The sequence below is a fragment of the Giraffa tippelskirchi genome, chromosome 5, assembly GCF_054371585.1.
Source record: "Giraffa tippelskirchi isolate mGirTip1 chromosome 5, T2T-mGirTip1v1.2.pri, whole genome shotgun sequence".
NCBI lineage: Eukaryota > Metazoa > Chordata > Mammalia > Artiodactyla > Giraffidae > Giraffa > Giraffa tippelskirchi.
In genome coordinates this window covers 18964367-18979442 of record NC_137279.1, presented here as the reverse complement: position 1 = coordinate 18979442, position 15076 = coordinate 18964367, and the positions used below count along the sequence as shown (strand labels likewise).

Sequence of the window (15076 nt, the reverse complement as noted above, 5' to 3'; positions counted from 1 at the left end):
GCTATTCTTTGGAACTCTGCGTTCAAATGGGAATATCTTTCCTTTTCTCCTTCGCCTTTAGCTTCTCTTCTTTTCTCAACTATTTGTAAGGCCTCATCAGACAACCATTTTGCCTTTTTGCATTTCTTCTTTGGATGGTTTCGATCCCTGTGTCCTGTACAATGTCACAAACCTCTGTTCATAGTTTATCAGGCACTCTGTCTATCAGATCTAGTTCCTTGAGTCTATTTGTCACTTACACTGTATAATCATAAGGAATTTGATTTAGGACATACCTGAATAGTCTGTTGGTTTTCCCTACTTTCTTCAATTTAAGTTTGAATTTGGCAATAAGGAGTTCATGATCTGAGCCACAGTGAGCTCCTGGTCTTGTTTTTGCTGACTGTATAGAGCTTCTCCATCTTTGGCTGCAAAGAATATAATCAATCTGTTTTCGGTATTGACCATCTGGTGATGTCCATGTGTAGAGTTGTCTCTTGTGTTGTTGGAAGAGGGTGTTTGCTATGACCAGTGCGTTCTCTTGGCAAAACTCTGTTAGCCTTTGCCCTGCTTCGTTTGTACTCCAAGGCCAAATTTGCCTGTTACTCCAGGTAGCTCTTGACTTTTACTTTTGCATTCCAGACCCCTCTAATGAAAAGGACATCTTTTTTGGGTGTTAGTTCTAGAAGGTCTTATAGGTCTTCATAGAACCATTCTGCTTCAGCTTCTTCAGCATTACTGGTTAGGGCATAGACTTGGATTACTGTTATACTGAAAGGTTTGCCTTGGAAATGAGCAGAGATCATTCTGTCATTTTTGAGATTGCATCCAAGTACTGCATTTTGGACTCTGTTGTTGACTATGATGGCTACTCCATTTCTTCTAAGGGATTCTTGCCCACAGTAGTAGATACAATGGTCATCTGAGTTAAATTCACCCATTCCAGTCCATTTTAGTTCAGTGATTCCTAAAATGTCGATGTTCACTCTTGCCCTCTGCTGTTTGACCACTTCCGATTTGTCCTGATTCATGGACCTAGCATTCCAGGTTCCTATGCAATATTGCTCTTTACAGCATTGGACTTTACTTCCATTACTAGTTACATCCACAACTGGGTGGTGATGTTGCTTTGGCTCTGTCTCTTCATTCTTTCTGGAGTTATTTCTCTAGTCTTCTCCAGTAGTATATTGGACACCTACCGACCTGAGGAGTTCATCTTTCAGTGTCATACCTGTTTGGCTTTTCATACTGTTCATGGGGTTCTGAAGGCTAGAATACTTAAGTGGTTTGCCATTCCCTTCTCCAGTAGACCACGTTTTGTGGAAAGTGAAAATTAAAAGTGATGACCCTGGATATTTAGCTGAGGAGATTTCTAAGCAAAACATTGAAGGCCTGGCCTGGTTTCTTCTTACTTCCTATAGTAAAATGTGAAAGAAGAAATAAATTGAAGGAATTATTAAGCAAAAAGGAACCAAAATTTGAAGATTTTGAAAATTCTCAGCCTGTGCATATTGTAAAAAAAAGGAGAAAGTGAGTTCCAGAGAGAACACTAAGGGCGCAAGTGGACAGTTACTTCATAAAGACATTGCCCATGGATTTAATCAGCCACCTCAGCATGTTCAGCTGAAGCCAGGAATACAGATGGGATTATATATGAGCAGAGACACAGCCAGTTTGGATTAAACGGCAAGAGACAGGATGAAAAAGGGAAGCTTTCAGACTTCTGGGATTCTGTGGGTTGAGCCATTAGAGCTATCCAACTGTGAACATTCCTATAGAAGATTAAAGTGGGTAGAATTGATGGGGAAACCAGATCCAAAGAAATTAAAACTTTGAAAAACTAATATGAGGAAGAAAACAAGCAAAAATCTAGGTCACTTTGGTTTGGCAATGATTTCTTAAATATAACACCAAAAGTACAATCCATGAAGAAAGAAATTGACAAGATGTACTTTATTAAAAATTTTTAAACTCTGCTCTATGAGAGAAATTATTAAGATAATGAAAAATCACAGACTGTTAAAAAATATTTGTAAAACACATATTGGATAATAGACTTATCTCCAGAATATATAAAAGACTCTTAAAACTCAACAGGAAAATCAGCAACCCAGTTAAAAAATATGCAGAGATCTAAACAGATACTTCACTGAAGAAAACATACAAATGGCAGATAGACATGGGAAAGGTCTTCAATATCATATATTTATGGAAATGAAAATTAAAATGTCAGTGAGGTACTGAAACTTGCCTGTTGGAATGACTGAAATCCAAAATAACAACAGTTTGGTGGCAAGAAACCTGGGCACCAGGAACTTGAGTTCATCACTGATGAGAATGTAAAATGGCATGGTGCCTCTGGATGACATATTCACAGTATTTTGTAATGACCCAGTAGTCATATGCCTAGGTATTTACCTAGTGATCTGAAAGCTTTAAGTCCACACAAAAATCTCTACGTTAATGTTCATGGCATCGTTATTCACAATTGCTAAAAAACTTGAAGTAATCAAGATGTCTCATGAGGGGAATGGATAAACGAACTGCTGAATCTATGCAGTAGAATACTGTTCAGCAAGGAACAAGCTATTGATTCATGGACCAACACGAATCAATTTTAAGTGAATTTTACTGAGTGCAGTTAGCAAGCCCCCAAAGCCCCCAAATCATACATATTGTATGATTCCATTTATATGATATTCTGGAAAAGGCCCAACTATAGGGGTGGAAAACAGATAAATGGTTCCCAGGTAGCAGGTGGAAGACAAAGTGATAGACTACAAAGAGATGCACAGAAGAACTTTCAGTGTGAAACAGCTGTTACGTAATAAGGTATTGTGTGTTCAGCATGTACTGTCTGATGTGCGCTTGTCAAAACCTTAAAACTGTACATTATAAAGGGTAAGCTTTAACGTTTGCAAACTAAAGACACACACACACACCAACCAGAATGTTGGAATGGGGAGGTCCCAGGATGGAATAGTCTGTGACAAATCAACCTAACTGCAGTACAAATGAATAGCATAACCACACTGAAGGGGTGGGGGTGGAGGGAAAAGGAGCTGGCCCAGATAAGTTTGGAAAATGGTATTTTCCAGGAGGAATTGTAAGCTTAAATACAAAAGGAATAGTTTAAAACCTGTATTCTAGTTGGTAAATTTGTTTTTCACAGATGGACAGTTTACAGTTGTTTACATATCTGTTGGGGTTGAACAAATAAGTAAATGGATGTTAAATTGTGGGAAATAGATTTCTCAGTGTTGGAGATACAAATCATAGACATAGAAGAAAGGAAGACTAGAATGAATCCTGTGATACAGGATTAGAGTCAGAAACATCAGTATGGATCATGTTTGGATGGGTGGATGGATACAGGAATGTGTGTGTGTGTATGTGTGTGTAAATGGGTTAGTATACCTGCACTTATTAATATTACTTGACTCTGTCCACTGAGAGTGAAGAGAGAAGCTGTGTCCATTGAGAGAGAGTAGAGAAGCAACAATGTCCCAGTAGTTATAAGGACAACCATGCCGAGATTATGGTTTCTAAATATTCTCCAATAAAAGAAACCAGAGCTCTTGAGAAATGACTGATTCTAGGACTATACAGGGAAAATACGAAGTGAAAAAAAGGATTGAAGGGCAGGGGGAATGTCAGAGGCACACGGGAACCAACCTAAAAGAGCTGTTATGTTTTTAATTAAGTATGGAATTGATGAATTTCTAAAAATTTTTTCATTTGCATTTCTTCAACTTCTAGTCATGTTAATCTTTTTAAAAAAACTTAATTTGGGCCATGAATATTTCCTTTGTGAAGCATCATATCATGGCAATTTCTCATTTTTCTGTAGGGGTGTTTGTTGTTCAGTTTCTCAGTTGTGTCCAACTCTGCAGCCCCATCGACTGGTTTTCTGATTGATTTATAAGGGCTCTTTACATATGAAGTACATTACACTTTTGTCATATTTCTTGTACTAGTATTTTTAGATATTTTAGGTTTATTTCTGTTTCGTGTTTGTAAAGTGAGTGAATTTTGCTTATTATTCCATGGCCATTAATTACTGGTGTTCAGTTCTTTAATTTGTTAGATGGTCCTGTAAAGATGCAATAGGGGCTACTAATTGAATATCTACTGAAACTTTTGTAATGATAACGTCTACTTGCTCCATATTCTTTTAGATTCAACTTCTGTTGCCACAGAATATTCCCTGAAATTTGATGAATCCATGACAGAAGATGAAATAGAAGAAAAATCATTTCGATCTTTACTACCTTCTGAGAGTCATCGCAGATTTAACATGGAAAAGAAAAGAGGCCATCATGATGACTCTGATGAAGAAACTTCCCCAGAAAAGACTACACTGTCCTCTCCCAAGGTGTGTTTTAGCTTACCCGTGGAGATACTTCATATATAGTTGTTGATACGCTCTCTCAAAGGTATGAAGTATCATTTTGTATTTGAACTCAGTTTTCAGCTACCAGAATATTTTTCCTAAGGTACCAATTTTGGGTGTTTTTTGGGGGGGAGTATAGAATTCAGCTTTGCTTTCCTTATAAAGTAGCTTACAAACATATTCCTCGAAATAATACATAAGACCTTTGAGGATATGAGCCTAAGTTATGTCTTTAGCTTTTTCATTCACTTCAGTCTTACAACACATTATTCCATTTAAAAAATTGTATTTATATAATTCTTCTTATTAAATTTTAAGCCTTTTGGATAACAAGGACAAATTGTTACCCTCTTTACATCCCTGGGACAGTGCCTGACTTAGTATAGTTATTTGTTAAAATTTTATTGGGTGAATAAATTAGCAGTTGACTGTTACGTTCTCTCTCGTGTGCCTTTTTTTTTAAAGAATGTTCTTTAACATGGTTGGCAGCCTTTCTATATACATAATTTATTTTTATAAGTGCATACCTCTTTTAATGAAGTTAAAGGTATATACAATGATCAAGATGACTTAAACTCTCTAACTCAGGAGCTGAGCATGCCATTCTCAGGAGGACAAGACAGCTTTTCTAAATTTACTATGGAGATGGTTCGACAATATATGAAAGAAGAGGAAATGAGGGCCGCTCACCAATCTTCACTCCTGCGTCTCCGTGAAAAGGCCTTGAAGGAGAAAACTAAAGCTGAACTAGCCTGGTTAGAGCATCAGAAAAAGTAAGTTCTTTCAATGAACATAATTTTGACGTTCAGTTTCTCCTTTCATGAAATGCTTTGTTTTTAAAAATGTTTTTGTTTCCTCATTTAATTTGATCAACCCTGTTTCTCAAGCTAGAAGTACAGCAGTCATTGTTGAATCATGTTGCTTTCAAGAACTCCTACTCATATAACATTCTCTTTGCATTTCTCTCAGCACTTAACCCACTCCAGTACTCTTGCCTGGAAAATCCCATGGACGGAGGAGCCTGGTAGGCTGCAGTCCATGGGGTCGCTGAGAGTCGGACATGACTGAGCGACTTCACTTTCACTTTTCACTTTCATGCATCGGAGGAGGAACTGGCAACCCACTCCAGTGTTCTTACCTGGAGAATCCCAGGGACGGCGGAGCCTGGTGGGCTGCCGTCTACGGGGTCGCACAGAGTCGGACACAACTGTAGCGACTTAGCAGCAGCAGCAGCAGCAGCACTTAAAGGACTCTTACATTGTTATTTTATGGTTAATTACTTTATTGTGTTATAGATTCTCAAAGCTATTCTATCTTTAAAGGATATAGTCTAAGATTTGCTTATATCACATATCCAATAAAATATTGGTTGGGATAGGAATTGCTGCATGAAGCAGCTGTTTTCTACATTTGAAAATGTTAAATGGTTTAAAGATTTTAAGGGGTTGAGAATTCTTGATATTAGAATAGCAATTTAAACTAATTTTGTCTCAATGGGAATGATTGCAGACATCTACGAGATAAAGGTGAAGATGATAAAATGCCCCCACTCCGGAAGAAACAGCGTGGTTTGCTCTTAAGGTTGCAGCAAGAAAAGGTATGTTAGGAAAAACAAAGGGGACAAATTAGATTGTGAAATCTATTATTTTGCCTAATCTTTTTTTCTTATTATCTCATTGAAGTAGGTTTAGTTGATATTAACCATTCTTTTTGCCTACTACTATAATTATAAGAGTTGCTTAATGGCCTCCTATATTTCTCCTAAATTAGGATTGTGCTTCACTGCTAACAGAATACAATATTGAGTCAAACCTTCTGCTTTCATTTGCTGTGTAAAATATTGTACAATTGTGTTTTGAGATGCGTATTTTAAAAATTATAATATTTGTGAGTCTTAATTGGATTAACTTTTCAGTCATTGTTTCCCTAAATAGATTTTTAAGATACATGAATTACAAGTTGACAAATATTTAGGCTTAGTGGACCTAGCAAGACCTGGGATTTGAATCCTGGAGAGACAGTGTAGTGAAATGGTTAAGAATTCAGGCTCTAGATTCAGATTGTTTGTTGTTGTTTAGTCACTAAGTCATGTCCAACTCTTTGCAAGCCCCTGGACTGGAGCCCACCAGACTCCTTTGTCCATTGGATTTCCCAGGTAAAAATACTGGAATGGATTGCTGTTTCCTTCTCCAGGGGATCTTCCTGACCCAGGGATTGACCCATATTGACAGACAGATTGTTTACCACTGAGCCATGAGGGAAGCCCTAAATTCAGATTACCTAGATTAAAATCCCAGATCTACCAATTATTAGTTTTATAATCTTGAAAAGTTACTTATCTGTGCCTCAGTTTCATTTTCTATAAACTGATCATAATAGTATAACGTTGTTGAGAGGAATAAATGAGTAAATACATATAGTAAATTTAGAACAAACCTTGGCACAAAGGTAAATGCTCAATAAATGTTAGTTGTTATTATTTGAATTCCAGCTTTGCCAGTTGCAAATATGTAATCATGGTCAAGTTTAAGTAACTCTCTGAGACTTAATCTCCCCATCTATTGAAGTGAGATTATATTTCATATGGTGGTTGTGAAGATTAAATGAGGTAACATATATAAAATGTGTTTCACATTGCCTGGTAAGTATTTAATAAATTCTAGTTTCCCTTTATTGACCTGTTGCCAGGTACTAGCTGCTATGTTGGATAACCTATGAACTTAATCATTTGAGTTATATATTGGAATGTTACTTAATAGTTTGTTTGGTTTTTTTTAACTTTGCCATAGAGGGAATTCCTTGGTGGTCCAGTGGTTAGGATTTGGTGCTTTTATTGCTGTGGTCCAGGTTCGGTCCCTGGTTGGGGAACTAAAATCCTATAAGCCACACGGCATGGCCCAAAAAAAAGGTTTACCTGAGGACGCATCACTGGTCATATGAAGTTGAAAAACTTTTCAACTTTTTTTTTTAAAGAAGTTATTTTTTTAATCCAAAAATAAAAGGTTTTAAAGTAACTTAAAATTCTCCCTTAGTTGAAATAAATAATTTTTTACAATATTATAGTAGCTTTCTCTTTGTAAAGTAGGAAAAAACTAAATTTACAAATAATTTCTCATTCTGTGGGCTTGTTTTCACTTTCTTGATGCTATACTTTGAGGCACACAGTTTTTAATTTTGGTGAATCTATTATTTTATTGTATGCTTGCTGATAACAAATTCTACTTTCATTAGTTTGAATATATACTTGTTTTACCTTCTTCTTTTTTCTTTTTTTCCCATATTTTTTGGCCATGCTTTGTGGCATGCAGGATGTTAGTCCCTTGACCAGAAATCGAATCCATGCCCCCTGCAGTGGAAGCATGGTGTCTTAACCACTAGACCACAAGGAAAGTCCCTTACCTTCGTTTTTGAAGGATATTTTTAACTAGGTATAGGATTGTTTTCCTTTAACATTTTTAATGATTTCATTCTCCATTGTCTACTGCTTTCTTTTGTTCCCATGGAGACACAATTTAATTTTTTCGGAGATTGCTTTTAAGATTTTTAAGGATTTTCTAGGGAATTCCCTGGTAGTCCAGTGGTTAGCACTTGGCACTTCCACTGCCAGGGGTTGGGTTCAGCCCCTTGTTGGGGAACTAAAATCCTGCAAGTCACACAAGTGTGTCCAAAAAATAGAAACAAAAATTTGTCTTTGATTTTTACTATGATTTTATGTAGATTTACTATGATGTGCCTAGGTGTAGTTTTTTTTTTTAATATTGATACTGTTAGAGTTTGCTGAGCTTCTTAAATCTATGGTCTGTATTATTTCATCAGTTTTTGAAATTATCTCTTTAGGGTTTTGCACTGTGATATATACTGTTAAATCTATCCAATGAGGTCTTAATTTGAATTTTTTTTAGTTCTCTAAATATTTGTTTTGTTCTTTTTTATAGATTTTCATTCTTGTTGAAATTTTCTACCTTTTCATCTATTTTTCTGTATTTTTCTATTATTTTTTGAACATATTATACATAGTTTTTTTAACTTGAAAGAAAAGTGAAAGTGAAGCTTGCTCAGTCGTGTCTGACTCTTTGTGGCCCCATGGACTATGCAGTCTACGGAATTCTCCAGGCCAGAATACTGGATTGGGTAGCCTTTCCCTTCTACAGGGTATCTTCAAACCCAGGGATCTCACCCAGGTCTCCTGCATTGCAGGCAGATTCTTTACCACCTGAGCCACCAGGGAAGCCCAAGAATACTGGAGTGGTTAGCCTATCCCTTCTCCAGCAGATCTTCCTGACCCAGGAATTGAACTGGGGTCTCCTGCATTGGAGGAGGATTCTTTACCAACTGAGCTACCAGAGGAGCCCCCTTTTTTAACTTCCTTATCTCCAACTCCATCATTTGGACATTTGTGTGTCTGCTACTATTGTCTGCTATTATTTTTTATTATCACACGATCCTTTTTCTTTGCATGCCAGTAATTTTTTTTAATCAATGCTGGACAGTGTGTATAAATAACTCCAAAGGCTCCAAATAATGTTATATCTTCCCTTAGGATTTGTTTTTTCCTCTGCTGTGCATTTGGAGTGGTCAGCTGTTCATTTTATTCCACTCAAGGTCTGAGCTGGGCTGGGATTGGGTTACAGTGTTGGTAAGCCTCAGTCTCCTGCTTTGCATCGAACCTAGGTTGTGACCCTGCAGGGATTTTAGCTAAAAGCCTGATTAACTCTTTTTTACCAGCACAAGAGACTATAGGATTTCTGCTCTGCTGTTGAGAGGTTTCTGGCTTAATTCCTTAGCCTTTTTGTCTATGCTACTTTAGAATTGGCAGATACTTTGAGGGGAAGACTGAGTTTGAAGCATTAAATCTAAAGTTTTAAGACAGGTTTAAGACTTAACTGTCTTAGGTGTCCAGTTTTTGTCACTGAAGTTCTCTGTAGCTGGTGAGAGTTCCTGAAACTGGTATAACCCCTTTCAGAGCAGTTTGATTGTATCTAGTTAACTTGAAGACACATATAATCTGTGACTCAGTATTTCTGTGTCTTGGTATATATCCTTGAAGCTTTTGCACCATATAGGGGAAAGTGGAAACAACTCATTTCTTCAGTGATAGATGAAATAGAGCATATTTCTGCAAGAAAATATAACAGTGCAGGAAAAAGAGTGCACTAGATATAAAACCCATTCAATAATGGTAACATTCTGTATCTCTGCTGTCCAATACCTGGAGAAGAAAATGGCAATCCACTCCAGTGTTCTTGCCTGGAGAATCCCATAGATGGAGAAGCTGGCAGGCTACCATCCATAGGGTTGCAGAGAGTCGGACACGACTGGCGGATTGTTTACCAACTGAGCTATCATGGAAGCCCAGATAGTAAAGAATCTGCCTGAAATACAGGAGACCCTGGTTTGATCCCTGGGTTGGGAAGATCCTCTGGAGAAGGGAATAGTTATCCACTCCAATATTCTTGCCTGGAGAATTCCATGGACAGAGGAGTCTGGCAGGCTACAGTCCATGGGGTCACAAAGAGTCAGACATGACTTATGACTAAACAACAACACACGTAAAATAAGCATTTAAAAGTGGATATACCATTGATCATTTTAAAGTGAACAGTTTGCTTCTACAACCTTATGGCTTATTCTTAAGAGAGATGCAAACATTTCGCCCTTAGAACCCATTAAAAAATATATTTTCTTTCTGCTGGTCTTGGATTGGGTGAAATTATACATTAATTGATTTAGAAACTCGGGCCTAAGGTAGTAGCAGTTTTCAGTAGGTGTTTTGTAGAGCTCTGGGAATCCCTTAGACCTTTTTCATGGGACAAGGAGATCAAAACTGTTTTCATGAGGACAGTGAGATGTGAATTTTCCATTTTTATGTATTGATATTTGCACTAAATGGTGCAACAGCAATGGTGGGTAAAACTGCTGAGGCCTTATTTAGCACAAATCAAGGCAGTGGCACCAAACTACTAAGTAGTCTTTGTATCTTCCATTGCCATACACTTGCAGCGAAAAAAAGCTAATTTCACTAAAGAATGTCTTGGTTAAGTCTGGTAAAATTATTTTTATTATGTTGGTGTTTGAGTACTTGTTTTTGTGTTCTGCATGACAGAAATGGGAAGCCTACAATGCACTTTTCCTGGAAACTAGGGGAAGATAATTAACTCATGGGAAAGCATTTGTGCAGTTGTTTCAGCTGCAAGCTGAGCTAGCCGCATTTTTTCTTGGAATATTGTTCTTACCTGAAAGAGTTATCCAGAGACAAACTATGTTTATTCAGAATAGGGTATTTGACAGTCATTTTCTCAAAAATGAACAAAGTATGCTTGTGCTTCAAAGAAGACAATTGACAGTATTTGTTGCCAATGGTAAACACTTCTATCTACCACCTAAAACTAAAGAATTTTTCTTATAAGATCATAGTGATAATAATTGTGATTTTCTTGGTATTGTATAATGAGATATATGAACATTTGGAATATCTTCATAACTGAGTGAACTAAACATTTTCCAAGTAATCAGTGCATGGTGTCTTTTTTAAAAAATCAAGCCATGGTGGAAGGTGGGATAGGAATATGGGATTAACAGATACAAACTACTATGCATAAAATAGATAAGCAACATGGAATTACTATATGGCATAGGGAACTATGTTCAATATCTTATAATAATCTATAATGGAAAATAATCTGAAGAAAATATGTGTTACTGAATCATTTGCTGTACACTGAGACTAATACGGTATTACAAATCAACTATACTTCTATCTAAAAAATTAAAATAAACCCCAAAACCCAAGTCAGAGAACAAAAAATTCAAGCCAGACAATAAAGATTTGCAAACATCTGAATACTACTCTTTTTTTTTGTTTTAGAAAATACAATTATTTTCTTAAAAGTGTGCACAATGCCATTTATACACATGAGAGTGAAGACAAATAATGCCTTAGTATTACGAAGATAGTTTGAAGAGTCTCCAGAAAGGATCTCAGGAACCCCTAACGACCATGGGCCGTACTTTGAGAACTGTGCCTGAGAGGAATTTATACATGTGCCCAAGGAAAAAAAGTGAAAGGCTGTTGATTTTAGTATTGTTTGTAATAGTAGACAGCAACCTCATCTAACCATAGTGGTAACAGATCCATGAAATATATATACCTCCAGTGTAATTTTCTGCAGGATTTAGGGACAAATCAACATGGAGACATATGAAAGCAATGTTTAGTAGATAAAGCAAGACTGAAAATATGTATGTATGATATTATTTATAAAATATTGTAAAACATTATGCAAACCAAGCAGTGTATATATTTTTGCAGGTAACTACAAATATTTGTAGAAGAATTTTAAAAGGCTGTATACCGTGGAGGTGTATATACCATGATAGTGGTTACCTTTAGGGAGTGGGGTAGGGGATTGCAGACTGGTGTTATCTGTAATATTTTAGTTCTTTATAAGATTTAAGACTAAGAGAAAATATGACAGAATATTAACAGTTGTTAATTTTGGATTTTGGAAATTAGATGTTTATTGTGCACTTTTCTGCATTTTCAGGTAGTTTCAAAACTTCTCAAACATGATTTAAAGAAATAATAATAAGTTATTCATATCTTTATTATGCTTACTTTATTGATGAGAAAACAGATTACAAGATATTTATGATAAAAAAGGATAATTGTTAAATTTTAATGATTATTAATGGTGAAGTGTGTCATCTTTTGCACACTGTTAGCAACAAAAAGTAATATCCTGTGTGGAGAGTGTTTGATGCAATGTTGTCTTAAGTGTTTTCTGTTGGCATTTTATGTGGAGAAAATTCTTTTCTGAAAGCAGTTTTAAAAACTGTTCTAAAGGCCATAAAATGATTCCTTCTCTTTGTCTTGTTTGTCCTACTTTTTGGAATCTCTCCTAAAGAACTAACCCATGGTATGAAACAATTATAGGCATTAAAGCATTACTTGGGATGGAGTTTACAATAGAATAATGGTTACATTAATTACTTTACATGATATGCAGTTATTAAACAAATAACTGTAAAGATTGAAAGGCACTATGGAAAAATGTGAAAGGTATGTTAAGTTTTAAAAGGGAATACGAAATTATCAGTCTGTTGTGGTTATAATTACTTAAATTAAGGAATCATGTTAAATTATTTTACAGTGATAGAGATTTTTCCTCCACTACTTAAAAATTTTTCAGTGTTATTTTATCTTGAAATTCTGTATGTATGTAGTTTTGTATATGTGATGATTGGATTTTCTTTTTAAAAGATTAGTTTGAATTTGTCCTCCAAATTTTAAAGCCTCTCCTAAATCTTTAAACCTTAGGCAGAAATTAAACGTCTTCAAGAAGCCAATAAGGCAGCTCGGAAGGAAAGGCAACTCATTCTTAAACAGCAGGAGGAGATAGAAAGGATCCGACAGACCACCATAAAACTGCAGGAGAAGTTGAAGTCTGCAGGGGAGAATAAATTGGTAAACTACATGAAATTCTTGTTTGTTTTCTGCCTAACTCTGCCTCTCTAACCTAACTCTGCCTCCTTACATGATGGATGTTTGTTCATCCCAACATTATGATATAGTAATGCACCAGGATGAAGTTGTATGTATGTGCCTTTATATAAAATGAGAGTTCTAATTTTATTTTCCCCGTGGATTATTCTTTTGAATGGGACACATAAGTCATATATTAGTTTCAAAATGTTTTCCATTTATAAACTCAGTTGGGACAAAGAGCTTTGCTTTTGCTAATCAGTCCAAATATATTCTTCAGAATGAGTGAGAGGAATTAATTCTTTTACTCTTTATGTGATACCTCTTTCAGCTGTCTAATGTCTTACATAATGATAACAAGGCTAAAGGACATATTCAGACAAAAACAAAATTGGACTTATCCTGAAATATTGTAAAGTGTCAGTGTTGGAAGATTCAGACTGTATAGAAATATAGTTAAACAATACTTTAATATTCACTGCTTTGGTTTTTAAAATACACTTTAAAGTTTGAAGCAATCTCAAATTTATAGAAAGTTTCAAACACATACAAAGAGCTCTGATTTTCTGAGCAAGAGTTATGTTGCTAAAAATTAATATTGACACATTACTACCATTTAATCTGCAAACACTATTCAGGTTTCTCCAGTTATCACAGTAGTGTTCCCTTATCAAAAGGTAAGTTCAGAAGCACATATTGTATTTCGTTTTCATATATCTTTAGTCTCTTTCAGTCTGGAAAGGTTCCTTGACTCTCATGACCTTCACATTTTGGAAGATTACATGCCAGATACTTTGTAGAATGGTCCTCAAGTTGGGTTTGTCTGTTGCTTCCTCATAATTAGATTAAGTTTATGCATCTTTGGCAGGAATATCACAGATGTGATGCAGTGTTCTTCTCTGCATTCGATCAGGTGGTACCTGATTTCGATATATCTCATTACTGATGTGTGTGCATGCATGTTCAGTTGCTCCGACTCTTTGTGACCCCATGTACTGTAGCCTGCTAGGCTTCTTTGCCCATGGAATTTTCCAGACAAGAATACTGGAATGGGTTGATGTTGACTCAATCACAAAGGGAAAGAGGGTAACTATACAGTGAAGGTGGCATCTACCATACTTCACTGTATAATTACCCTCTTTCCCTTTGTAGTTAATAAGTACTTTGCATGATGGTATTTTGAGACTACATAAATTCTTGTTCTTCATCAGAGTTAAATTTATTCTTTCATTTATGTCAGTATGGACTCACAGATTTCTATTTTACTCAGCAGTAAAATCTGTTACTATCATTGTTTTGATGCTCACTTTTTCTTAAGTTGGGCCATTAGGAGCCTCTTCAAGCAGGTTTCTGTGTCCTTTTGACATGTACTCATCAGTCTTTGAACGCTGTTTTCTGAAACAAGATGTTTCAGTCATTTTTTACTTTTCCTGCCTCAACCTTGGTTTCAGCTGTTTCTCCAAAGAGGATACTTACTTAGAAATCAAGATCTGGTGCTAGGCATGCTCGTTGCTATTCAGGTTTATTTCCTCCTAAGCAACAAATGTAGGGACTGTGTTAGGACATATATATATACATTTTACTTGTGCGATATAATTTTGTCCTTTAAGTAATACCTTAATTTCAGCTATTTTACAAATACTGTTTAGAAGATAAATTAATTTTGAGATGACAGTGTTTAAATCAGTTTGAGATCTTAAATTACAGTATAACACTTTACCCCTTTTTGTTTGCAGGAGTCTCATAGTGATGATGATACAAAGAATAATAAAGCAGCCAGTCCTGCTCCAACTGACTTGGAGACCCGCAGTCCTTCCCCCATTTCAATCTCCAGCAGTGAAACAAGCAGCATTATGCAGAAACTGAAGAAAATGAGAAGCCGCATGGATGAAAAGTAATTCATTTTTTAAAATATCTCTTGTTTACACTGAAAGTAGTAGCAACAAATAATATTTTTAATGTACTTCATTAGGTTAGATTGATACAACATAATATTTTATGGCTTCAGTTGCATTTTAGTAGTTTAAGTCATCCTGGAAGTCAATTAACTATAGACTTTATTTATAAAACGAATTTTCTCTATTTTAAATACAGCCAAGTTTCTTATTTTAAAACTAAAGTAGTATTTGCAGATATACCCATGATAATGTTTTCTCCTTGCTTTTATTAAAAGTTAAGAGTAAGTGTGAAATTTTTATCTTTTCTGAAATCTGAGGACATGT

General features: G+C 35.7%; 1 protein-coding gene across 9 annotated transcripts in view; it reads left to right on the top strand.

Annotated features, from left to right (window-relative positions):
- CEP350 (centrosomal protein 350) overlaps window positions 1–15076 on the top strand; it is a 147280-nt gene that overhangs the window by 84959 nt on the left and 47245 nt on the right. For all 9 annotated transcript variants that reach the window (XR_014052384.1, XM_081485854.1, XM_081485851.1 and 6 more), the window contains 5 exons: window positions 4158–4354; window positions 4961–5145; window positions 5882–5969; window positions 12690–12836; window positions 14591–14748. Coding sequence is in view for 8 of the 9 variants with exons in the window: in XM_081485854.1 (XP_081341980.1) it covers window positions 4158–4354; window positions 4961–5145; window positions 5882–5969; window positions 12690–12836; window positions 14591–14748 (775 nt within the window). In the remaining variant the exon portion in view is untranslated. The remainder of the gene's footprint in view (window positions 1–4157; window positions 4355–4960; window positions 5146–5881; window positions 5970–12689; window positions 12837–14590; window positions 14749–15076) is intronic.